The 27,016-nt window shown below is 38.5% G+C and overlaps 1 protein-coding gene across 5 annotated transcripts in view; it reads left to right on the top strand.

Annotated features, from left to right (window-relative positions):
• The window catches only part of LOC135710239 (neural-cadherin-like), a 1,396,020-nt gene that overhangs the window by 1,279,325 nt on the left and 89,679 nt on the right, over nt 1–27,016 (top strand). For all 5 annotated transcript variants that reach the window (XM_065232757.1, XM_065232756.1, XM_065232759.1 and 2 more), the window contains one exon: nt 10,795–10,959. In XM_065232757.1, the coding sequence (XP_065088829.1) occupies nt 10,795–10,959 (165 nt within the window). The remainder of the gene's footprint in view (nt 1–10,794; nt 10,960–27,016) is intronic.

The following is a 27,016-nucleotide window of genomic DNA, read 5'->3' as shown; positions in this document are numbered from 1 at the left end:
ACGAACGGCTTATCACCAACGAAGAGAAGGCCAATGCAATTGGGGAGCACATTGCCCAGTCGCATTTGCTTGGCTCTACAATCCCAAGTCCACTCGAGAACCAGGTTGTGCAGTGCGTCCAGACGTTAGATGCCTCCCCTTGTGCCGTCCCTCCAGAAGAACGGATTACAGAGGAACAAATTTGCTCAGCGCTGAAACACAGTACGAACATGAAGGCTCCCGGGTTTGACGGAATATTCAACCTAGAGTTGAAAAATCTCAGCACGAGGGTGCACTCGCTGCTGGCTGCCATCCTCAACAGATGCTTGGAGCTGCACTACTTTCCAAGCATCTGGAAGGTGGCAAAAATCATCCCGATCCGCAAACCTGGGAAAGACCCTTCACTACCGTCAAGCTACAGACCGATTAGCCTGCTCTCAGCGCTGAGCAAGCTGTTCGAAAAATTGATCCTCAGCCGACTAAACAAGTTTGTGGAGGAACATGACATTCTTCTTCCGGAACAGTTCGGGTTCCGCAAGGGGCATTCCACCAATCATCAGCTAGTGCGGGTGATGAATAACATCCGAAGTAACAAAGCTGTATCCAAGTCCACAGCCATGGCCTTGTTAGACGTCGAAAAGGCGTTTGACAATGTCTGGCACGACGGACTTATATACAAGCTTTGTAACTCCAACTTTCCACCATACCTTGTGAAAATCACCCGTAACTATCTCCAGCAAAGGTCGTTCAGGGTGTCGTTGAATAGTTCCCTTTCGGGACAATTTCCGATCCCAGCAGGTGTTCCGCAAGGGAGTCTGCTGGGACCACTGCTTTACAGCATCTACACGTCGGACATCCCTCCTCTAGGAGACGGTTGCGTGTTCTTTCTGTTTGCAGATGACACCGCGATAGCCGTCAAGGGTAGGATGCCTCGTGAAATTACGAACAAGCTCCAACGATGCCTTTACACCTTTACTGATTATGCCACCACGTGGAAAATCAAAATCAACGCCTCGAAAACCCAAGCGATCATGTTCCTTCACAGACAATCATTAAACCTTAAACCGTCTCCCTCCTGTACCGTAATAATGGATGGTACAAGGGTCGAGTGGTCCACTGATGTTACTTATCTCGGGATGTTGTTCGATGAGAAGCTCCTGTTCCGCTCGCACATAGAGAAAACCCTAGTTAAGTGCTCCGCCTTGGTTAGGTGTTTGTATCCGCTCATTTGCCGCAGATCCCGCCTCTCAAGGCAAAACAAACTGGCTGTTTACAAACAGATCATAGCCCCCGCGATCTTCTATGCCGCCCCGGTGTGGGAATCGTGCGCTCAGACTCACAGGAACAAAATCCAGGTTGCACAGAATAGAGTGTTGAGGATGATCCTAGATCGTCCATTCGACACAAGAATAGCAGACCTCCATCAAGAGGCAGAAATTCCCAAAGTAGATTCCAAAATTGATGATATGACAACTAAATTTATTCAAAAATGCAATCTTTCTGAACATGCTTTAATAAGCAATTTGTACATAGTAGGTTAAGTGTATATAGTAGAGTAGGTTAGTTTTAAGCTGTCAATAGTAGTATTAAGTAGTTTCTCTTCAAATTCTAAAAACAAAACAAACCAATCCCACCAAGGTGGTCGACCGTGTACTAAGTCTAGGACTAATTCTGTAAAACAAATTTTGAATTTTGCCCATACCTAAATATGAAGAAAGCAATTAAATCACTTAGTAAAAATTTATATGGTAATCGTCCAAGTTAAACTAAAATAAAGATCATTTAAACTAAAACTAACTAAACTGGTATCAGCTCATTTTCGCTTCGGACGGCGTGGTCAGCAATAGCAGCAGTAGGTCGTGGCTGGTCGTGGCAAAGGAGGTGCCAGTCGTCATCGCAAATTCTTCGAGATAACCACCATCCGTCGTCTGGCTCGCCGTGGCAGTCCCCCTTATTCTGCGAGTCACGTGACTCTCTGTCACCGGTGAGGTGACAATTGTCACCTCGTGTGAGGTGACTCTCCATGTAAATCAAATGGAGAGTCACCTCACACGAGGTGACTATTGTCACCTCACCGGTGAGAGAGAGTCACGTGACTCGCAGAATAGGGGGGAGTGTCTGATGTATCTCCGGTCTGATCTACGAGGTGTGCTGAAGGTGTTCGTGGAAAATGAGGTCCGTGATGCTGTCACCTACACTAAACACGCCAAGCGTAAGTGGCCATGGATGTCCTCTTCAATAAAATGGCTCTTTTCAGGGCCATCAAGCTTACATCAGTAAAGAGTAGGAAAAGAATTTATCTATGCTTGTTTGTGCATATTCAGAACCACAAGCCCCCAACCCAACAAACATTGCAAGCTGAGTAACAGTTTATTCAGGCACAAATATGCTTCTTAAGCTAAAAAAATAGCTTATTCAGCTCAAATTGTTTGTTGGGAACGACCACACAAACTTGGAAGCAGGGGTGCAAGTGATTTTGATTGATTCTCGTAACTTTCTTTTTGAAAAAGATTACTACAAATTTGGATCGCCTACAATTCAAAAACGGAAAGAGTTGAGATAATAGATATTTCAGGCATAACATTTGATAACGGCACAAAAGCATTTGTAAACAAAACTTCTAAGGCCCTTTACACGCGAACCAAAGTACGCCCACTCTCTATTTTCTTCGTGAGATTTTTTAAATTTTCCTAGATTTCCTACACGATATATCTATAAAAAAAACACTTGAAACAGGACGAAAATGAATGCCTACTATGATTACGTGGATTTTTCGGACTGTCCTGCTGGTCATTTCTCTTTTACTCTTATGAGGGAAGAGAAATTAAAAAAGATGTTGTTCTAGCAATAAATATTAATTGATTTTGCGTAAAGTTGACATAATCAATACGGATCTTATTTGAGAATTAATGAGAATTATTTATTGCCATTTGGGTGAATGCAATCAACTTTTGAACCTTATTTAACTGCATTTGTTCAATTCGTAAAAGTTTTGTATCGTCAATAGTCCATATACGCCTTTGTAAACTTCGAAACACTTTTCTCAAAAAACCCAATATGAAATATTTTAAATCAATCACCGATTTGATTGTAATGATCAATACTAACATTCTGTGAAGAAAAAACTGAGGTACACGAAGTGCCTTCAGACATAGCGTGCCCCTTCCTACCTTGTAATAAAAGGGAAAAGTTCATCTACAACAGTGGTTTCCTAATATCAGCCAATAATAATATGCAAAACAAAATAAAGGTGCAATTTATTTTGGTGTTTTCCTCGGTGCATCGATTCTGATTGACAAAAACTCTAGTCATAAAATTCCTCTTGGTATGTTATACAAAATTACGCGACTTTTTTGCAAGCTGAAAGGATGAGTCGAAAAACTGGGTTTGAATTTTTCGAAAATGCATCAAAGTAAATTTCAGCTTAAATCAAACGAAATTTATCAAAGAAAATATATCGATTGGTTATGGATATGTACAAAATAAACTCACCCTGGTATTTACAACTCAGAACCAGCATACAGATTAGAACTGTTATTAGACCTGTGCACCGGTCATTTCATCGGCGACGGCAGAGACGTAGAACCCATTTTTGCCTCGGCTCAACCTACTCAACCTTCTCGCATTTGCATAAGACTTTGCATAATTGTGTATAATGTGTATCATTTTTCTAAAAACTCGGCCAATTTGTATCTTGATTTTTTTCTTTCAAAATAGCGTATTTGTCATTTTTTTAATAAATTGTATGACGAAAACGTCACTTCTGATCGACATGAAGTATTGAGCAAAAACCCAAATTTTGATAACTTCAAAAATAAATAACTCAAAAACGAAAAAAAAAAAACGCATCGCTGATTTTTAATATGTCGTGTATAAATCCAAAATTTTCAAGAAAAAAAAGCATATTACGTCTTCTGTCTACAAACCATGAAAATCATTATAGGGGAACTGGATGTTATGTCGGCCTTAATGCCCCTAATTTGGGCCCATACATAAATTCAGCAATCGACTAAATGTTCAATAGCGAACAAAAATATCCACTATGTAGTACCGTCCCAAATGACGCGTTCGTCTAGATCAAATTGATAAATAGCAAATTTTAAGCGATGGGTCCATTCTAAGAGCCATGGGCAAAATAAGAGCCATTTCCCCTAAAATCAATGTTTTTTCAATTTTATTAATATCAGCATATTTTTTTCATAACGTTATTTATAATTACCTATCATTTGATCATTTGATGTTGTGATCTTTTTTTAGATCAGCCCAGTTGTTAACAAAATATGAAATTATGATCACCTTAGCATGGAAATGGTTGCTATAACACTTGACTGATAAATTAAAAGAAAACTAGTCTAATTTTTCGATAAATAACACAACTATCAATTTTTACGAAATTCAGATAACTATATCGTTTTGCTATGGAATGGCAGTATAGTTACTTTAACACTCTTGTGTTTAGTTCAAGTTCTTTTAACAGATTGGGTCTGGACAGATCATACAGGGCTGGTAGCAGGTAACTTTTTAGTGACTGTCACTATTTTGAAGTAAGTCACTAAAACGTGACTTTTCACACCAAAAAGTCACTAAAGTCACTATTTCCCTAAAAATAGTCACTAAAGTCACATCTTCACAACTAAAATAGAGTGAATTGCAATGGCGTGCACAGGGTGGGGCAAGGTGGGGCAATTTCCTCCTCTTTTATAAATAAGATTTTTATTCTCACATTTACAAAATTAGAATATAAAATAACTTGATTTCTTGATAACTTGATTTGAAGGTAATATAACTTCATTTCATAATATAAGGGCAGTAAAAACCTTTTATTGCGTCAATTCCTTTGAGGTGGTCCCTGAAAATTGCACCATAAAGGTGCATGAAGGGTCAAACTTCAATGAAATTCAACGGTAATTTTTTTTTTTCAAGGTGATTCATGGAGGGTTAAAAGAAGAGGGTAAATTTTAGGTTGAAAAAATTCACCTTTGTGGTGGTAAATCGAAGAAAAAGCTGTTTATTGATTTTTTCTGGTGTTAAATTATCATCAAGGTCGAGGGACTAATCAAAATTAATAACTCTGGTGGAAAAATTGAATCACGCCAAAAATTTGGAGGTGTACATTTAATTTCTGGGGGAAAGTTTGCAACACTGTGGTGAATGTAGAAGCAAGGTTTATTCATTTTTCTGGTGCATAATTTGCATCGTTCTGATGAATGCAAGCTTCATTGAAAATTTATGGTGGCAAATCTGTACCATTCTGGTGCATTATTGAATTACCACCAGAAAATTGCTCCACAAAGGTGCATGGTGAAACAAACTTCACTGACAACTTTTGGTGCACCGTTTTAGTGAATGGAGGACCATACTGCATTGAAAAATTTGCATCGCTCTGATAAATGAAATGAACAGAAAATTTCTGGTGGAAAACTTCCACTGGTCTGGTAAATGAAGGTACAAGCTTTATTTAAATTTAATTTAAATTAAAGTTATATGATTTTTGGTTTTAAATTTGCATCATTCTGATGAATAGAGAAACAAATTTTAATAATAATTTCTGGTGTAAAATTTTTATTTGGTGGAAAACCTGCAACATTCTGATGATAGGAAAAGCCAGCTACACACTACAAAAAAACATGTAAATTTCAGTGCCTTGAGGCCGACACATGCAAGCGGCCCTTTTGACATAAGAATCAGTTGAAAAGGACGAGAAAATCAATTCAATCAAACGCACTTTTCGTCGAGTTGCATATGTTTCGGTTTCAGGACATTTAATGTTACATGCCATGTTTGTTTACGTTCCATGATTTACGTCAAAGTTGAATTACGTCTCGTGTAAAAATATTAATTTCTAAGTGTGTGTATTGAAAATTTCTGGTAGAAAAAAGGAAAATCTGCACGAATCAGAAGATTGGAGTAGCAATTTATTGAACACGGTGGAAAATTTACACCATTCTGATCAATTAAAATTTTCTGGTTTAAAATTGCCATTTAAATTTAATAATTGAAAATTTCTGGTGTAAGATTTGCAACAATCTGCTGCATGGAGGGGTAAGCTAAATTGAAAATTCCTGATGTATGCACAGTTCTGGTGAATATAAAGGCAAGCTTTATTGAACATTTTTGGTTGAAAAAAAAATACAACGTTTTGGTGAATGGACGGACAACTTAAACTTTACTTCCGAGAAGAACCTCAAGGGTTTTGAATTCAGAGGACTGTTCCAAAAGAAAAGATTTCTGAGGATGATTCTACGATTATTCTGCGAATAATCTCTAGTGAATCCTGCAGATAGTTCCAAGGTAATTTCGAAAATAATACCGAGATAATCATATTTAGAGTGAAATTCCAAAGGGAATTCAAGCAAAATATCAAGCAAATTCCCTGGATAATTTCTAGCTCATTCCGGGACAAATTTCTGAAACTCTAAAGGAATTTCAGTTCCACAGTGTTCTGAGAAAAAAATCATGAAGAGTTCTAAGTAGAATTCCAGTGGACTTCTAAAATGAATTTCAAAAGAAGCCTTAGGAGAGTTCTAAAGAATCCGAAAAGAACCTCAAGGATATTGAATTCTGATGACAGTTTCAAAGGCTCTTGGGGAGTATTCCAAAATTCAGTAAATAATTTTTAGTGAATCCTGCAGATAGTTTCAAGATAATTTCGAAAAGAATTCCGAGAAAATCAAATTTTGAGTGAAATTCCAAAGGGATTTTCAGCAAAATTTCAATCGAATTCCGATGATAATTTCTAGCTCATTCCGGGAAAAATTTCTGAAACTCTAAAAGAATTTCATTTCCAAGGTGTTCTGAGAAAAAATCATGAAGACTTCTAGGTATAATTCTAGTGGACTTCTGAAATGAATTTCAAAAGAGGAAAGTTTCAAAGGTTATATGGGGAGTATTCCAAGAAAATTCTGTGGATAATTTTTAGTGAAACCTGCAGATAGTTCCAAGATAATTTCGAAAAGAATACCGAGAAAATTAAATTTTGGGTGAAATTCCAAAGGGATTTTGTGGAAAATTTCTAGGGAGTACCGATAATTTCTTTTAATTTTCCGGGAATAATTCCTGGATAATACTGAGGAAATTATTCTGAAACTCTAAGGGAATTTCAGTTCCAAGGTGTTCTGAGTAAAAGTCAAGAAGAGTTCTAAAAATAATTCCAGAGGACTACTGAGAAGAATTTTAATAGAGCTCATAGAGTTCTAAAAAATTCGAACCTCTCGAAACCTCAAGGTATTCTGAGGATGGTCTTTTTTGCAACTTTATAAAATTTAAAGACAGTTATTAGTTTGCCATTGAACCTTGGTCTATTGTTGTCTTACTAAGAATTCGTCTAAGAATCTTCTCTGAAAATTTCAAGTCATTTGTTACCGTGGTTAAAAAGTCACAGCTGTTTATGTGCGTTGCAATAAATTCGGGATTGTCCTTTGTATCATCTTTAAAACATGTTGAATGTTCGGCATCATTTCATGTCACCCCGACTGGCGGTACTTTGGGACAGGGTTGACATGCTCAATCCTTCGCACAAGTCGTAATTCCGTTAACAATCCTGTACTCGCTTGTCAAAATAGTTTTTTGCGCATTTGTTCCAATCGTTACATATTTTTTAAACCTTTTTAATGATCCTTTTAGCCTTGGCATTTAGGTCAAAAGTTGAAAAAAAATAGACCTACAATTTACGCTGAAAATGACCAAGTTCAACGTACTCGCAACGGTAATAGTAAAGTGTAACTACAACAGCATATAAGGGCTTACAAAACCTTGAAACAGTCAAAAATAACTGTAACGATGTCTTCAAAATATACAAAAACGTATTGCACAAAATCTCAGAAAGGTAACTGAATAAAAGATGATACCAGTACCTTGAAGAATATATTTTCTTTGGTTCTTATTTTTAACCCTTAAAGAAGAGCATGACGCAAAACAGAATTACAACGATTCCTGCCCAAGTGATGGCCAATCGCAGTGATACCCATGTTGGTAGTATGGAAGCGTGGAAAAAATTCAAAACCAGGAAGGATATCGACGAAGAACTGGACCACCAAAAAACAGCCAGTACACAAGTAACCGTATTCAAAATGACATGATTACGTTGTTGCACAATGTAGTGATGCAGAACATTGCGAAAACCTTGCGAGGAAAACCAGTGGCAATAATTGTAGATGAGACGAGCGATTGTGGCCACCACGAGCAGTTGATGATTGTCATCAGGTATATTGATAATGATGGGATTAAATTGCCAATTCCATTGGCTGTCTGTAAGCAGTTTGCATTGAAGAAGATGAACCACCATCGGAGCAAAAAATAAACAAAATTAGCTAAATTGAACAGTAGGGAAACAGTGGCGGGTGAACAGCACCATCCACCACGCACTTTGGAGTACTCCCCATCCCCAGATTAAATGCACATAGAAAAAAAAATGCCCCTCCTTAACAAAATTCCTGTGCACGCTAGTGGTGAATTGGAAAAATATCAACACCATTTTTAAATTGAGTAGGGTAGAGAACTACTTCGGCTACTTATCTTCATCCGATAGGCCGAAGTGAATTCATTGACGTTTCAATGGCGTTTCAATGCGTTAGGCCGAGTTTAGAATCCGTAGGCCGAGTTTGGCATCAAGAAGTAGTGTTAGACTTTTGACAATATCTCAATGATTGGTTGCTCTTTATCAAATTTTACGGTACGTACGGAAAGGTAAATAAATTTGGAAGCCATCAGTATTAATAACATTCCGTTTGGTGCTAACCTGAGCTAGATTAAGAAAGACTAAGTGCGGGTTGTGCTTAATAGGCCGAAAATGGGGTAATCAACCCTACTTGGCACTAAGGAAGTCTACAGCATGTTTGGCATGAACAGTTGAACACACCAACTGCTCATTTGTTAATAACTTTTCTCTCAGTTGTTGAAATTTGTTTTTCTAAGGATCATGGATTACTATAGATCTGCAAAGAGTTGGTAAATCTTAGTATTTGAACCACCACCAATGAATTTTTACACCTTAAGTCCGAGATGTGCAGCGAGCATTTCTCACTTCATGTTTACAACGCAAAACCAAATATAGTTTATTACTAGAATGAAAATCAACTTTATGTTACGTATCTATAACAAGCTTCAACTCTATTCTATCTACTGCTTCAAAAAGAACTCTGTGCAAAATTATTAGCAAATGAGCAGTTCGTGACCAAAACTGTGTATGCCAAGCATAGTCTACAGTAGTAATGACAAAATATGCATATCTGTTGAAAAATAACAATTTTAACCCATATGACAGTGAACCGTAAAAATTCAATGACCTTTGAATTACCAAGATAAATACTGGGAAATGCCTCCAATTTCGATAAAAAAAAACAATCGGGGAAAATATAGGGTAGAGCACTACTTTGGCCTAATCGCCCATTTTGGGCCTATCGAGCAGAAAACATCAAATAAATCCATTGTTTCAGAGTTAACAAGTCAATTATGCGTTTGGTACGATTCTTTAGTTCAATACACAGATACAAATTCTGAATTTTAATTGTGATGTTAACATTCAATCACGTAGACTTGTATTTCATTTCACGCAACCGAGCAACTTGCAAACAATATTGTTTACAAAGATGGGCTTTTGTATACAATATTTACTCAATTGCATGAAATGTGTCAGAACTTTACATGATATATAATATAAACGTATATGATATGTGACGAGGTCAATGCGAACGCGTGATATGAATGTTTACACCCATTTTTTTTCAAAATTAAAAGAAGCGCTCCGACCGAAGCAATCTTTATCATCATCCGATAGGCCGAAGTGAATTCATTGGCGATTCGATGGCGTTTCAATGCGTTAGGCCGTTCTACAGGTGCATATCAAATTTAATGTGACTACGTAGCTCAATCTTTAGGACTTTTGCACTGCTCATAGTAGCAAACATAAATAGTCTTAACATAACCCTTTACTTCCATGGGAAAGGATTGACACCAAATGGTAATGTTGATGGTTTATTTGTTTTTAATGTGGCTAGTATAAGGCCACATCACTACATCAGGATGTAGTGATGTGGCGAGTAGTTTAAAAATCATTCACAACTAGAACTATACAATAAAATCATAATTTGAAACAACTAAATTTGACAAATCATATGACTTTATGTGTTGTGTTTCTCGATAAATGGTTGTTTAAATGATGATAATTTTATCAAATATATGAATTTTGAGAGTTCAAATAAAACCGTGAAGTCTCCGCAAAAAATCTCGACCGCTAAATTTGACTTTTTCCGTGTCCCTGGATGTGGTCTGAAAAGTGTTCCCTTAAATGGCCATAGTTCTTAAATCAGGATTAAAATAAATTTTTACAAATTGTTCAACGTAAAAATGCAAAAAAGCATTGACACTAACATCCTGCGGAATAAATGTTGAATTTGATGAAAATTTCTAGATTTTAGGCCGTATGGCTAATAAGAGGACCACTAGTGTCGTAGCTGCTACACTTCCTCCGCTAGAATGAGTCAATTCATGTTCACACAAATGTTCGCCTTAAATCTCAGCAAATGTAATTCTACATTTTATGACACCTACACATCCTGCGAAACAGCATCGCAAATAACATAATCCTACACTGGTACCCTGTAGCCAGTCACCGCGATAATCGCTTTACCGGTGTTCTTCCCAGGAACTTCAATTTCATTTTTACTACGCAATGACAAACCCCACCCAAGTTTCGCCTATCAGCAACAATTTAACGCTTTTCCCGTTGATTCTCTTGCACGTTTCTCCTGTTTACGACATCCTGGCCGATAACTTTATCAACGACCCATAAACACCCACCCACGCACACCCTCTTAGTACGAGCTCCGGCTGACGGTGTCGGATACCTTCAAGGAAAACTACACCACAGTGCTGATTAACGTTAAGGACGTAAACGACAATCCACCTGTATTCGAGAGATCATCATATCGCACACAAATCACCGAAGAGGACGACCGGGGCCTGCCGAAGCGAGTGCTACGGGTAAGTACCTCCACATATGTATACCTGTTATGATCTCGTTCTTGGCACCACTCATAAACCACATACGACGCTGACGGCCATATATATAGAGGTACGATTGTGGGTACATAATGCCAAAGGTCGTCACCTCGGATCGTTTTCATCATGGGGAACTCATGTGGTGGCTCTTATGTTTTCCTTTTTTGGAAATATATCATTTTCATTTTCGGAACCGCTATGTCAATATGTCTGGTGGAGGGTAGTGTTCTCGACAAGGTCGTTTATTTTGTCCACAAATGTATTTTCTCAGCACTTCAATCTTAGATTGATCCAAAAAACATTAATCAATCGTGTGCATGGCAAGTTCAAGAATACCGCGTATAGATATGTCTTTATGAGAATGAAACTCCACTTCGCCAATATATTGCTCCGACCCTATTTATCCCAAACCAGTCTAGCCGCGCATACATATCGTTATTTCTACTGAGCACGTATGTATATTGCATTCAGGAGGAGGGACACTTCGTAATAAGTACGGTGTAGGAGGTGTGCAATACGAGAAAGAACGTGTGTTGCTAAGAAGAATAAAATGTTGCTCCGAGCAGTGATGAATACTGATGAGAGCGATCTGCTGGAAGGATGGTGGGGGCGACGAGCAACTCCATAGATCATTTCAAGTTGCTGTGCTGGAATGTGTATGAATGCGAGGGTGGGGGTGAAATTCGTGTGGTTGCAACCGTGAGAAAATTATGTGAGTTAGATACATTTGCAATGGGGAACTGTGTATCATGCTTGAGAGCTTATTTTTGCAGTACGTGCGAGAAATTAAAGCGGTTAAATAATGAGCGTTGTCCCATTGAAAATACACTTATTCTGCAGGCGTCTGGTGGGAGTGCAATTGAATATCATGGGAGAATAAAAGCTGAAAATGATGAATTGCGGATGTTGTTACACCCTGAATTGCTTAATACTGAGGTAAAAGACGAACGTACATAATTTCTAATTTATTTATTTTTTAAATACTCAGCAATCTTCTCTTACATCTCGTGGTATCACATAACTGCACACGTCAAAATTTCAGACAAATATTAAGATTGTTGCGAATTTATTTGGTTTTAATACAATTTATCTCGACAACTCATCCGACAAAATCATGGTCTTTTTTTTTTTCCTTGATTTGTTTTCCGTGCTAAGCACCAATGCTACCGATGCCAGGGAGACAGATCCCACACCTGGACCCTACCTATCGTCCCATCAACTCATGAACCGGGGACCAACGGCTTTACTTTCGAAGGAAGGCGTGATCAGAGATGTTATGCCTCAGAACATCCCGGCGACACTGACTGGGATTGAACCCAGGACTGCTGGGGTGATAGGTAATCACGCTTACCTTTACAACACCGACGCCGCTAAAAATCATGGTCGTACTATAAGGTTTATAAACTACATGACCACTCTATATCATCTACAAACGCAAAGCTTGCCCATTTATCAGAGATGGAATACATGTGTCTCTTAAATTAAGTGAATGAATGTAGAATGAAATGATTCTATTCAGAGATTATCTAGAAACTATCTTGCAAAATAAACTTTCAAGAATTTTCAAAAATAATTTTATTAATCGCATTTGGAAATAGTTCTGCTATAGTTCAAAAAAACTCTAGGTCTAATGATTACAAATGATTTCAAGTCAACTAATAAAACCTGTTTGTATGAATTCCAAGGTTCAATTCTCCCAACATCACAAAAATCCTCCCAACTACAAGCCCAACTCTAGTGCTTTAAGCTTGTCTGCACAATTTTTCACGAAAGATTCAGTGCCCTAAAACAGCACGGATGGCAGATACCATTTGACCTGCGCCCGCACCTAGTATCCTCACGGACATACCCTCACTGTTGTCGCAAGTTGCTCCATCCGAAAATAATAGATATTGACACACTTCCTCCTCACAACTTCCAGCATCCTCCCCCACGCACCGGTCGGAAGAGTCAATTGTAGCAAAACAAGAACATGCTGTTTATATCGCAAGCAGTGAGCTAGGGAGCAACATAGGAAAATGCTGCTGTCGTGTGGAAACTAGTCCAGTTGGCTGTGTACTTGTTTTGAAATAAACAAGCTTCCACTTCCTTCCGGGTCCGGATTGGATGCAATTCTTGCTTTCGCTCTCTCATTCGCTCGTTGAAGGCTGTATAATGTTGCCAGTGGGAATTGTCGAATGCAATTAGTTTGTGTCTAATTTCCTACCAAATGCTGTGCTGAAATTAGTCCATGTTAAGGTGGCAAAGGCGTTTGTAACTTTTAATTTGTCGTAATTTTTACGACTAGTAGCTGATTCAATCATATTAGCTCAACTGAAGTTAATTAAAAAAAAAACTGATTTGGAGTTGTCCCTTGAAACATACAAAAAGACCAATTGTTATATCACATCAAAGTGGATGAACTTCAATCGTGTCGAAAATTTGGTGTAATATGAATTGCCAAAGAGGATAAAATTATCATTAATACAGTGCATGAACTGACATTACACTGCTTTTACTGCATTTGTTTATTTCTGTGGTCATACAAATTACATGAGATTTTCGACATGATTGAAGTGCATCCTCTTGGATGCAATATTAAAATTAAATTTTTGATGTGTTAGAAACACCATCAAGAAAAGATTAGTTCCTTGGTCCACTTTTATTGAGTTATATGATTTTTATGTCAAAAGGGCCGCTTACATGTGTTGGTCTCAGGAAAACGAAATTCATATGATTTTTTCGTAGTGTGTTCCTAATGCATTAGGAAAAAGTTACACATTGTACATAAGCGAGTCAGCGCGAACGGCAACTCACTCGCAAGAATCTATTTTTGAACCGATTCTTGATCTATTGGCCTCAAATTAAAGATGTAGGTTCCTTAAGCGGCCCCTTGCCCAGGATTTCTTCAATCGGACCATTTTGGCTACTTTTTTCTCCCTTGATTTGTTTTCCGTCGATCTTGTTGCACCAAGCCTGTCTGCAGAGAACCTCCGATCTGCTCGAGAAACCATTCAGATGTCCTCTGAACCCGTTAAAAAAGTCGTTTAAATTTGAATGCCGAAAACAGTTACCAAAGGTACCCAAGCCACCATTAATCCTAATTATTTTTGAATTATAGTTATAATTCTCTTTAAATACAACTTAAAATTTACCTGCCATTTATTCATCTCACGATTTTCATAAAATCTCTTTTGAATCACCTTGGAATTCAAATCAGATCTTCTGTTGAATTGATTTCTTGCAACGTCCCGTTAGAACTCGTAGCTTGTTGGGAATAGCTTCAGCTGTATTTAGTTTTTTTTTATTATAAGTAATACAGTGTGGACACTGAACCGGGAAAACCGAGAATTAACCGGGAATCGTACACCATCGAGAAAAACCGGGAATTAACTGGGAATTTTATTTGACCTTCATATACATTTTTACATGTACTTAGGTATTTGAAATTGAAATAAGTACAAGTGCAAGCAAACAATATATTTCAAAATAAAATTAAAATTTTGTATTCTTTAAGAATATTCCAAGTCCATTATCTCAAAGGGGGCGACCCCGGCGTAGTGGTTAACATCCATACCTCTCACGCCAAAGTCACGAGTTCAAATCTCACCCCCGGACAAGTCACGAATGACCCAAGAGTGTTAAAGTGACTATATAAAAAAAAAAAAAAAAAAAAAAAAAATTATCTCAAAAATTTTACTTAATATTCTAAAATTTTCCCTAATTCAAGATACCAAAACTTTAGAGTTAGATCTAAAAAATAGCAATGCCCTAGAGTTTTGATCAGTTTTCAAACCCAAGGTGAGAATCTTAAGTAATTGTTCAGCCTTGAACACGTAATTCTTTGTCTACTTTTGCATTCACCAAACGTTGTTCTGAAGTCTGTTCCATTTAGAATTTGGCCACACAAAATAGGTCATTTCTCCAAGGGGAAATAAAGTACAAAAACGCTAAAGGTATCATTTTGTAGGATTTTTATTTAAATTTAAGGGAAACTACAACACAAATTATTCGTCAGCTTTTCGGATGAATTTTCGAACTTTTCGCGGAATACCTCTCATCATGTCTTGCAAAGTCAACCTCATCTACCATCCTTTTCCACCACTTCTCCAAATCATATGGTGCTTTGAATGTTTTGTCACATTTCTTCAATTTGCGCTTGATAATTGCCCAAAAACTTTCAGTGGGACGAAAATCTGCACAATTTGATGGATTGATACTTTTGTCAATAAAATCGACATTATTCTGCTTGTACCATTCTATGACATCGCGTGTGTAATGGCAGCTGGCTAAGTCAGGCCAGAGCTTTACGGGACCTTCGTATGATTGAGGTTTTGTTTCAGCGTCCTGTTGGGATGTTTTGCTGGCATGGTACGACGAGAAACCTTCTCGCATACGGATTCGCCAAACTGTAATGTGTGCCACACTGTACATTTCGCCATATCACGACCGGAGATCCCAGGATTCTTTTGAACTGCCTTTATGGCCTTCGCTCATAGTTTTCGGTCATATGTTCTGCTTCTACGTTTGTTTTGTTTTGCACGATCCAACGTTAGTGTTACCGGTAACGTTTAAGCACGGTATTTACAGTCGATTTTGGAAATTTGAGAGCCTTTGCAATCATTCCATTCTTCCTGACCACGTTGGATTTTGCACGTGAGTGTCCAGAATTTTTTCACGTCTGTCACGTTCCATCTTCCATACACTTTTGAACAAGTGTATGAATCCTGATGAAATTTTCACTACTAAATAAAAAAACCTTCTAAATCAGAACGTTGTCGATCGTTTCTTGCTACGACAACTAGAGGCTCTACAGTACTTAAAAAGAAGCGGCCAAATACTAACTGGAACAGACTTTATGTCAGAATCAGACATGGAATATCATTTACATTCATTTGCTTCTAACATTTTTTATAAACAGAATTGCGTTAAATGATGTATGAAGCTCTTTTAGATCTTAATATTGGGTATAACGTTTGTTAGTAATTCAAATATTTGTCTCTTATGCATGATGAACCAGAGCGAGCGGAATCCACAACTGTAAAAGTAAATGACTAGTTCTGCCTACGCTAGTTCGTCATGCATAAAAGATATGCAAGCTTCATGCATCATTTATCAGAATTATGTTGAAAAAAGTTTTTTTTTTCTCTGTTCGGGACTTAACTCCACTGCGACCAGTAATTTAATCTATTGTAGTGTCCCAAGTAACATTGCAGGTTTTATCGAGGTTTCATAGCATTCTACAAGTCTAAATGATGGTCTACAGAATCCTCATAAAACCAAAATTGTTACTTGGGATACCTCGTGTCCTTAGTTTAGTGCATGTCGTATTACTCTATCACTATTGAGAAATGATGAAGAATTCGATTTTTTTTAAAGTTGTCATTCTCGCATTTATCGCAAGGATCCGAATCTAATTGAAAGGTCCCGCTATTTATACCCTTCGGAGTGTTGAAAAACCCTCCAAAGGCACGCCCCTTTGTCAGTTAAAATTGGATTCCTTAGCAACAAAATTAACGAATGACATTGATAATGACCATGCATCAGAATCCTAGTCTTAACCACTTCAAACTAGAGAACAATGAATAGAAGATTAGGAATCACATAGATGAAGACTAACTAACTCATTGTTTTCCTTGTTTCAAGATCATCCTCAGTGGACAAAGCCGAGTCTTGTCACTATCAACAAGGCATAAAAAGTAACAAGGACTAAGATGTGTTCCTTTGATTACTGATAAATCCTGTTCCCCTAGTTTGAAGTAGTCAAGACTAGAAATCGGTGGTAGATCTTACATCCCGTAACGTACCCTGAAAAGGGGATCTACCCACGTTACGGGGCTTCTTTATAGTTACTCCCTCATAGTTCTCTGGATTGATCTGAAGTTTTGTTGACATTCCTGAAGTTATCTAGATATCATTAAATTTCTTAGAACATCCAAAAAGATCTTGCAGTTTCCATTGGCCAGTCTTGAAGATCTCGAAGCTTCCCTGAAGTGCCCGAAATTTGACAAAAGATCTTGGAACTACCCTTATCCTTTATTATCTCTCAGTCTGTTCATGATACTTTGCTGGTATTTCCTTTCATTCCTCAGAGATTTTTTTTCTATTGATGTTCGGGCCTTAGGGTCTTTAGAAACTCTAGCATTTTTCTCCACATTCCGAACAGTTGTTGAAGTTAGGTTTGAATTATTCACAATGGTAAATTTACCTTACCCTGTACCAAACCTGTTCTCCTCCTTTCCTTCTCCAGAGACTCGACCATCACATATTTTCTTCGACGCAAGCTTTTCCTCGCTGCTGTTGGAACGGTCGTGATCAACCATTCTTAGCCTCTTCGGAGTGCTGGCTAGCGGAAGTTTCGCCCGTTCACGGGCTGCAGCATAGTCCATCCCGTCTTTTCGACGAAGCGGCTTTTCTGGCTCCGTTTCTCCTGGTGTCACACTGGTATTTTTTCATCGGAATTTTCCACTCGATAAACCGGCGGCTTAATTGCCTAATGGTAACATTTACACCGTAGTCTTCCTCTTCTGAGTCAGTGTTTTCTTCTTGCACTTGCATCGGAAAATTCAGTATTGACGGAGATGGTGTACGCACGTCCACTAGCGATTCACTTTGAAGCCCATCGTCCAGAACATTTTCATCACTACTTGCCATTTCACTTGATATTTTGGCACTTATCAATCGATCGTTAGTCGTAATGGTTTGTCGTGATGAAAGAAGCTCGATGGCTTAGCAGTGACTGATTTTGCTTACTGAGCATTTAATTTCATTTTTGGATCATTCCTATATTTATTAGTGCGCAAACTCATGTGATCATTGTGGAACGTTCTTTGAATCATTCACAATATGTTTATGAGTAATTCGTATGTTTATGAGTAATCACCTCGATTTAAAAAATAAAATAGAAAAGGCCCAAATGCTCTGGAGGTCATTCAAGCATGTTGAATTCCTTTCCAGGTGGACCAGATACATCTGGTCACGATACTCGACGGCCTTGTTGTGGTTCATCGCCGGAACCATCAGCTTCATGCGTCCAGTACACATGTACATGGTGCACTTGAAGCCATTACCTATGTAAAAGTCGAGTTTTCTCCCTCAAGCCTTCCGGGAATCCTTTTACGCAGAACGGTCACCTTCTTTTCCACCTTCGGTTCATCGCCGTTTTCCAGGATGGCGTAACGATTGTTGGTCAACAGCTTCTTCGATGCGAATTGTGCACTGGCGGTGTCCGATCGGGATCGTTTCCCGGCCGGAATAGCACTCGCGTCAACACGCGGCGGCTGCCCAATGCTAGCGATGCTTCATCAAACGCCGCGAACACTATCGCAACTAACGTAACGAACAACTCGATAGAGCGAGTAGAAATCGCACTGCTTGACGGTCAAACAGATAATGACTTTGCTCGGGTAGCGTTTCCTATCGCTTCACCCATTTTTACAAGTAATGTAAAGCCCGGTTAGGACGATTCAATTTGACCCTGTTTATTCCATTTTAAGTCAATTGACTGACTACGAGGAGGTTTTATTTTCTGTACAGTTTTTTGCTCTAAAGTTCTAAAAACAAAATTTTGCCTTTTCACGATTTCCCAGTCTCTTAACTGACCAAACTACTTACGCCATTTTTTATTGTAAGTCAATTTAATAGATTTCCAATCACCATAATCCAATTTACACTAAGTTATCTTTACTTCAACGGCGCCGGTGGTGTAGTGGTAAGCGTGATTACCTCTCACCCCAACAGGCCTGGGTTCAATCCCAGTCGGCGCCGCCGGGATGTTCTGAGGCATAACATCTCTGATCACGCCTTCCTTCGGATGGGAAGTAAAGCCGTTGGTCCCCGGTTCATGAGTTGATGGGTCGATAGGTAGGGTCCAGGTGTGGGAGCTGCCTTCCTGGCACGTCGGTAGCATAGGTGCTCAGCACGGAAAACAAGATCGACGGAAAAAACAAACCAAAGAAATTTACTTCAAAGCGAAGTGCGTGTATGCATGTTTCACATTCCCAAAAAAGGCGCGTTTGGCTGTGGTTAAGTAGACGGAATGTTTCCATTATCGGCATTGAATATTGAAATTCTGTGATGCCACCCAAACTCAAACCCCCATGTCACTCCATCTTCATCTAATGTATTAAACATTCCAGACCAATTTGTACTCATTTGTCTGGAATGTTTTTTGTTCTTGCTTTGGTATTTACCCATTTTGAAACGTATTGAAAAAATCAGCATAGATTTCTCCTTTTAACGCTCAATCTTACCCTCCCTCCGAGCCAAGGGTCAAGGCATAACAATAAATGTTAATAATGTAATAGTACAATGAACATTAAAAATAACTGTCGGTACGAAATAATACCCGAGCGACCCGGCGTGTGTTTTATATCGGGTCTTCTCGTACTGGATTGGCCCACAGCCTAGAGCTGTTGGGACAGAGTATTTCGAAAAAATAAAACAGCTAAAATCACCGAGGCATACCTAATGGTCACAAGTTAATGCGGTAAAGGGTTTGTGGTGCTTCCTGGGGGTCGCCACAATTCGAATCCGTCGAGTGGAATGGGAAGGAGGTTCGCAAGTATACAGGAAATGGGTCAGATAGCGCAGTGTCCACGGCAAGTTGTAAAATTATTTTCCCCAACAAATTACTGCTGTCGGCCGGCGGGGAGGGAGAACGACCCAAACCGGCTGTTCGGGTTTGTTCTTGTTTGTATCGTTTTCCGGTTGGCGAATAGCCTATGCATAGCTGTCTGGTGGGTGATATTTATACAATGAACGGTGCGAACTTTCCCACTCATTTTCCTTCGTTTGAATGTGAACGAGGTTCGTGTGGGCGAGAGTGCAGCTTTTTCAGAAAAGTTCTATCCGACTGGAGAGTAATGGATTTTCTTGTAGGGGGGAAAGTTTTAAATTAATGAATGTTAATTATTTGTTGTGTTGCTTGGTGTAGGATGAGGATTCCGGGAAAATTCTGCGGTTTTCAAAGGCATTTTTATTTGTGGAAAACAATGAAGCAACAATTTATTTTAAATTTTGGCTGACAATGTATGCTTTGAGCATATAAAACCGACTATACATGATTACAGCTCGATTGATTACCATATGCAAAAAAAAATACATATCATTTTATGTAACATCCCAATTTCCTTTCCGATAAATTGTATCATCACTGACAACAAAATTGCCTGGCGTGAAATTCCCAGTCAATATGTGTAACTACTCAACCAAAGTCAATCAGAGCCAGAAGTGATCTAAAAATTAATCCTACACTCAAACCAATCTCCTGCTGAAATGACTATATCTTCGTAGACTGAAAGAATGCACACAGGCAATCTAACATTTAATCTGATAAAAAAAAAACACTAAATTGGGCACAACGCAACCGGATGCACACATGACTCAGCCAGTGTTCAGTGTCTGGGGAGTACCTTCTACAGTATCAACATATTCTTGTCAGTACGTACGACGTAGGCTCAAGCTTACGAGTTGGTAGATTGTGCGACCAAAAATTTAGATAGACATATGCGTTTGTGGGGTGTGATGTGAGTGGTTCACACGAAATTGGCTTATTCGTCTGCCTGTACAAAAGATTGCTATCGGACACCGGAGACCCATTACGTCGTACATCGGATCTCCAGCCCGTCTCCCAGCTCGATTAATACTTGGCACAGAAGCTGGCGAAAATCCAAAAGTTATAGGCAATCTCGGTATCCTCTCAATAATAGTACGAGCCGTTGTGGCTGTGTAGGCGTCAATTACCTTCTCGATATCATATTCCAATATATCATCGTACAAGAGAAGCTGCTACATATATTGATGTAAGCTGTCGAATATTCTGCTTTTGCTTTGAAGCAAGAGTAAAGCTTACGGACGGTTAGCATTTTCTGTTGTGTTTGGTTTGGCCTTTATTCTGTCTGTTCAGCAATGGTTTATTGGACAGATGACAGGTGTTTTGGAGCGAAATGATTTCGGACACTGTAGTTTGTATACAGGAAAAGTTTGATTGAATATTGAAAAAAAAAAGCCTTGGCATAAATGTAGCTCAATATATTTAGCGATGGGCATGACGGTCATGAGCATATCTAGCAGATGTCTGCTTGCAGCTGATTTCTAAAAAAAAATAAATTTTTGGGTATGTATGAGATAAGGAGAATCCGAGTCTGAGTGGTCTGCTCGGGTTAAGTAATTATTTTAGTATATTGCTTTACAACTTTGACGTGTCCTAAAAGGGAAGTTTATCGCTAAAAAAAATAAATTTCGGTGCGTTTTTATTTTTTCTAAACATATTGGGAAAAAATATATCAAAAATACAATAAAATCAGTTTTTGTTTTAAAGAATCTTGAGAAAATAATCAAATAAAAATATTTTTTTCTATCTCATCATGAACAAAATGGAGCAAAATGACAAGGTCCATGTTTTGAGTCTGTTTTTACACGTGAATTTTCTTTTAAAAAAACAGAAAAAATGCGATGGTTTTGGATTTTTGATAACTTTTTGCAAATGTTTTTAGAAAAATTAAAATGTAGTTATTTTTTCGGAGTGGTCAACTTTCTTCTAACATCTTACTGACGCTCCTTTAAGTTTCTATAAATCATTGAAGCTTCCAAAAATATCTAAAAATCTCTGAGTTATTCAGAATTTAATGTTTTATTGATTTCTTGAAAATACCCTAACGTCTCTCGAAATTTTTCTAAAGTTAAAACATCTCGAAGGGGAATTCTTCTAGATTTTCCAGATCTTCTACAGAAGTTTTCTGGTTTTCTATAAACTTTTTTATGAAAATAACTGAACATCTCAGAAGTTCTCTTATCTTGTTAGCAGTTAAGGTAATTTCAAGCCAACATCATGCAATGTTCAGAGGTCATCTACATAGCTAACAAGAATATCTTTATTAAAAGAGTCCTATGGAATCTTTTGCTGAAGTTCCCTGAGGTTTCCCTGCTTAATTGAAGTTCCTTGAATTTGATCATTCAATTCTTCCTAAATTCTGTGAAATTTCAGCGATCTAGTGATGTTCTCGAACAAATAAGCAAGTCCAGACGAAACAGCGGAAAAAAAGAGCCCAGAAACGATCTTCTACTGTTGACAGCTGCATCGTCGACAATCATTCAAATGTACGATGATTTTTTTTTTCAAAATGTTCCATGGCCGATTTCTTACAAACGATCATTCAAACAAGCAAAGTAATAACACCATCGGGCAGATGAGATAATATGTATGATTCAATTATTATTAGGGAGATATTGACGATGGAAGTCAAAAGTAACAGTTACGTCTGCATTCCAACATTTTTCAATCTGTGGGTCTGCGTAAGAAAGAGTTTAACATTACTCAAAATTTAATATTTATCTATAAAGGACGCTGGATTCCGGTCTTGATCAATAACTTTTCCGAAGGGAAAAAGGCTGGAGAATAGATTGCACGTGGTTTCATACGCCGGAGAGCCTAGAAGTATGTGTGATTGCGCACGGGCTTTGTGTTATTGATTATGGTGATAATTACGGAGATGGATAGAAGTAAAACGCACCGATTACTTCACCGTTCTGCCATGGCGGAGACATACAAGATACTGTATTGTTTATTTGTATTGCTTTCTATAGTAGCTACAGAAGGTAGGGTAGTTGTACATGTAGATGAAGTTGCACAAACATACTCCCCCCAAAACGAACTGCTTTCTATTGACTAGTGGTACATACATACAATCGTAACCCACAAACTCTGATGACATATAGGTTAAAATGAAACAAAACACGATAACTGCAGATGAATCCGACTTTAGCACTCGCCCTTGAACAAATATGTTTCCTGGGAAGAACTGTCGTAGTTCGCGGTGAGCCAGGAACGTACATACTCTGCCAGATGGCTACCTGTGGACCACACCATCGTAACGGGAAGTGAAGCGGTTTTCTTACAGTCGATGGCGCTTCACTGTTTCATCTGTACTCTCATCCCCGTTGTCGTGTCATAGGTTTTGAAATGTAATTTATTGCACTGCTGTAGTTTGCCGTTTTTTTTTTCGCTACCGGGCACCATACTTCACGAAGTAAACTACGACTGACGCGATAATTGTACCAGCGTACAAATATTGCACATCTTTTAGACTATCTTGACTGAGCTCTATTGCGTTTAACACGTTTGTTTTCTCCTTCATATGTAAAAACCGAGGAACATGCATGGCAAATGGGAAACGATGAAAATAAATCACGATTACTTTCCCAGGTATCCCGCCTACGTATGCCAACACACTAATCAGATAGGGTACATTTTTCTCAACCCGATAAGAGTGCCAGCTCACGCGGACGAGCGAGATATGAATAACAACAATCTTCGAATGAAACATACTCGCCAAATCAATACATCCAGGATTGCAATACCGATGCTGCCACGCATATTTTTCTCTAGTAATTTTAAATCAATTTTTCCTCCAGCGATTCCAACCACACAATAACTAAATATCACTTTCTTTTTCAAATTGATCAATTCTCAAAGCGAACTCAGTCACAATGTCAACGTGTTTAGTGAAAATTGTTGCTCTAATGTTCGTTTCAAATACAAAATTATTTAATTTCTTGAAACATAATATTGAAAAGGCTACAGGGCCTTCTCCAAATTGGGGGCCCTAGCTTTGACCCTCCATCACTCTACAGTTGATACTGCACTGCAAGTGTTGCAGACATTAACACACATGCATAATATTGCAACAAATCCAGTCACCTTTCACAACATTCAAATCACAATGAACCTGTCTGATAGAACAAGCAGATACTACGGCAATATTCGATTGGTCCGACCAAATACAGAAGTCGGCAAAAAACGCTTTGGTTACCAAGGAGTAAACTGTACAACGAGCTGCCAACAGTAATCAAAAACCAGTCCAAGGAAAACCTCGAACGACTTCTTAAGCTTAATATCTTGACACCAATGGTCAGATTTGATAGCAATTCAGCTCTCGGTAATCTGATTCGACCCCCTCAGCGGCCCTTAGCTGCCCTTCGGTCTGTTATAATACCAGCTTAGACTGCATCCCTAATTGTTTGTCCAACAAATGGTTCCAGATCCGCAATACCTGTTTCCTAGCGACTTTGCTAGCTTGGCATCTTACAATTCTGACGTTTAGCAGTTTTGACGTTCCTAGTGGCTCTCATCTTCCCTTCGGTCTGGTAGAACACCAGCTTTCTATTGTTCAACAAATTGTTCCAGATTCGCAATATCTGCTTCACAACCACTCATTAGCCACGCCTTCGACGTCTCGTGGCCAATTTATAGCAGAACGAGGTTCATCAATAACTGTCCACCTTCAACTGTACACCAACAATCGTCCTTCGAAAACAACCCTTCCGCATTCTCACTTGAGGTGTCTATGCGTAATATAAAAACATCATTGAATTTTTTCTGTTGTTTAATAATAAGAAAAGATGAGCATAATCACAAAACTGAAGCAACCATGGACGAATCCTCATTCTAATGTACGATTCAACACACTATAAATAACCTTTTACACATGAGAACCTCCTATCGGTCAGAATGAATTGTACATGTTTAGGAACAACCAAATTTTCAGACTCAAGGAGCAACAGGATCAACATGATAGCGTTTTTCAATTCTGAAATTTGAAGACTGTTTTGAATAATATGTTTAGGTAATGGGCAGCAACAACTACCAACAGATGAGCTACTTTAAGCTTTTACTTATTAAATACTTGATATGACGATTGCCAGCAACGCCGGCTGGGCGTATCCTATGGCTTACCCTATCTACTAACAAAATTCCACCCTTCCCGTGACACTTATGAGGGGTCGTAGAGTTCTCTGCATCTCTCTTAAGTAAGTGTCGGACTAACATTCCTCCCCTTCCTCACCCGATGCAAGGCCGTGGCCAGGACAGCTCTGGTCTGTTGGAGGGAGACACATCCTTTATCTAAGAGGTAGTAATTAATTACAAAATACTAACTAACAGCAACGGAAGAAGCTGGGGTCTCCTTCTTAACAACAGTTTGGAGCTCGTACCACCTACGACATTGTGCAACCTGGTTTATGCTATGCTATGCTGTTGTTTGCCTGTCGATCAAGTGGATGGTCACGACACCATATGATCGCGCACGGGTGGGATTCCTACGGTGTGTCATTGATTGTTGTAATAATTACGCCGTCCTAATATGGTGCGTCTAATGCAAAAATTGCAAATTGGAAATGCATTTAGAACACTAAGTTGGGAGCACGAAATAACCGATAAGCAATTAGCTTGAAATGCGAAGAATAAGAGGAAGAAGAAAAGAAGAAGAAGAAGAAGAAGAATAAGAAGAAGAAGAAGAAGAAGAAGAAGAATAAGAAGAAGAATAAGAATAAGAATAAGAATAATATGTCTCTGAGCCGGAGGTCCTCTCTATATTGAGGGCCCTGGCATTATCCTACCATCGCCCTACCGTTAATACGGATCTGGGTATGAGCTTGAAATTCACTAGTATTCAACGGTAGTAGCATAGATAAGATTTGTGTAATTTGCATGTAAGATTTTTTGTTATAACGATAAAAAAATCCCGGAATTTTCACATTTCCCAGGATTTCCGAGACAAGGGAAATACAATTATAATTCCCGGGAACACGTGTATCTCGGGATTTCCAATTTGATACACTTTTACTCCTTTAAATCTTTCTTGAAGTACCTGTTGCAGGATTTGAATCCAGATCCTTCACATCTTATGAAATATATCTCTTCCCTTTATTTGCTTGTTTGTTTCTGATTTTTCGAAAGTATTGCACACAGACATCACTCCTTATATATGATCGTTGTACAAGAAGCACTCGTTAAAAATATGATCTAGCAGTGAAACAAACCGTGAACATTTTGAACAAATTTTATAATCGCGTATCTAGATGGTACATTGACGAAAATTAGGTTGAGAGTCGTGAGATGTCCATTAGGGTGTTTCATTTTGAAAAAAGTGATGAATTTTTGATAGGCCACCCTCCAGTTCGATTCATAGCCCCAAAATATGAACCTGTGCAAAAAATGGTAAAGATTGATGAAGGTTTAGAGGTCGCGCCAATGATTTGGATTTTGTATGGGGATTTTGGTGAATTAGTATGGGAAATTATTGATTTTCGTTTACATTGCTCTAACTTTGGTTGTAGTTGTCCAAACGTTGAAAAAAAAAATATGTGGTTGTCATGACAATGATCAACAAGCCTGTTGTTGTTGCGATGAAATTGGCGTTGTTGCCTTGTACATATTCATCTGTCAATTTACCCTATTTTGCCATTTTTTCACATTTTTATAATTCTTGATACGCTGCAAAACTGAGCGTAGCAACTGTAGGCTTTTTGTTTATTGCCATAGCAATAACATACTAAATTTTTTCGACATTTGGACAAGTAGAAGCAAAGTTATAGCGATATAAGCGATTTTTTAAATTCTTCCATAGTAATTCCCATACAAATTTCAAATCATTGGCGCGACCTCTAAACCTTCATCAATCTTTACCAATTTTTGCACAGGTTCATATTTTGGGGCTATGAATCGAACTGGAGGGTGGCCCATCAGAAATTCATCACTTTTTTCAGAATGAAGCACCCTAATGTCCATTCATTCAGTTGATCGAAAAACCATTGAAATTCATTGTTAAGACGGTTGGAAGTACGTTACGAAGCTAGCCTCGACTGATGAAAAGACTCAGTATTTGCAGTGCCCTTCCTTTTATTCTAGGAGAAACTTCTACACTGAACGAAAACATCCGCAATACTTCGACTGATTATTTTATTACTTGAGTTGTCACCGTGTGGCACGATGTGACACTGTGGCTCGATCGGGTGATCGACGGTGGTCTCTCAGTGGTCGTCGGTGTCTTACCGATGGACGCTTGCTACACAGGTGTTGGCGTGTTAACGGACGCCCTCGTGATTTAGCCCGTAATTAATAGGTCCTGAAGGGAATATGAGAGGTGGTCTTAGGGCTGGGAATTTCACTACCGGGTTATTAATTGAGTCCTACCTGACTCTGTATTCGGTGGTATTATTTAGCCGGTATTTGTTGGCAACTCTATATTTTTCACTTCTTTTCAAAACTTAACTTGGCAGA

The sequence above is a fragment of the Ochlerotatus camptorhynchus genome, unplaced genomic scaffold (assembly GCF_037179485.1).
Source record: "Ochlerotatus camptorhynchus isolate MF236.1 unplaced genomic scaffold, CSIRO-AGI_Acam_v1.1 ptg000372l, whole genome shotgun sequence".
NCBI classification, from domain to species: Eukaryota; Metazoa; Arthropoda; class Insecta; order Diptera; family Culicidae; genus Ochlerotatus; species Ochlerotatus camptorhynchus.
The sequence above is the reverse complement of the archived record's forward strand: the minus strand, read 5'-3'. Positions and strand labels throughout refer to the sequence as shown.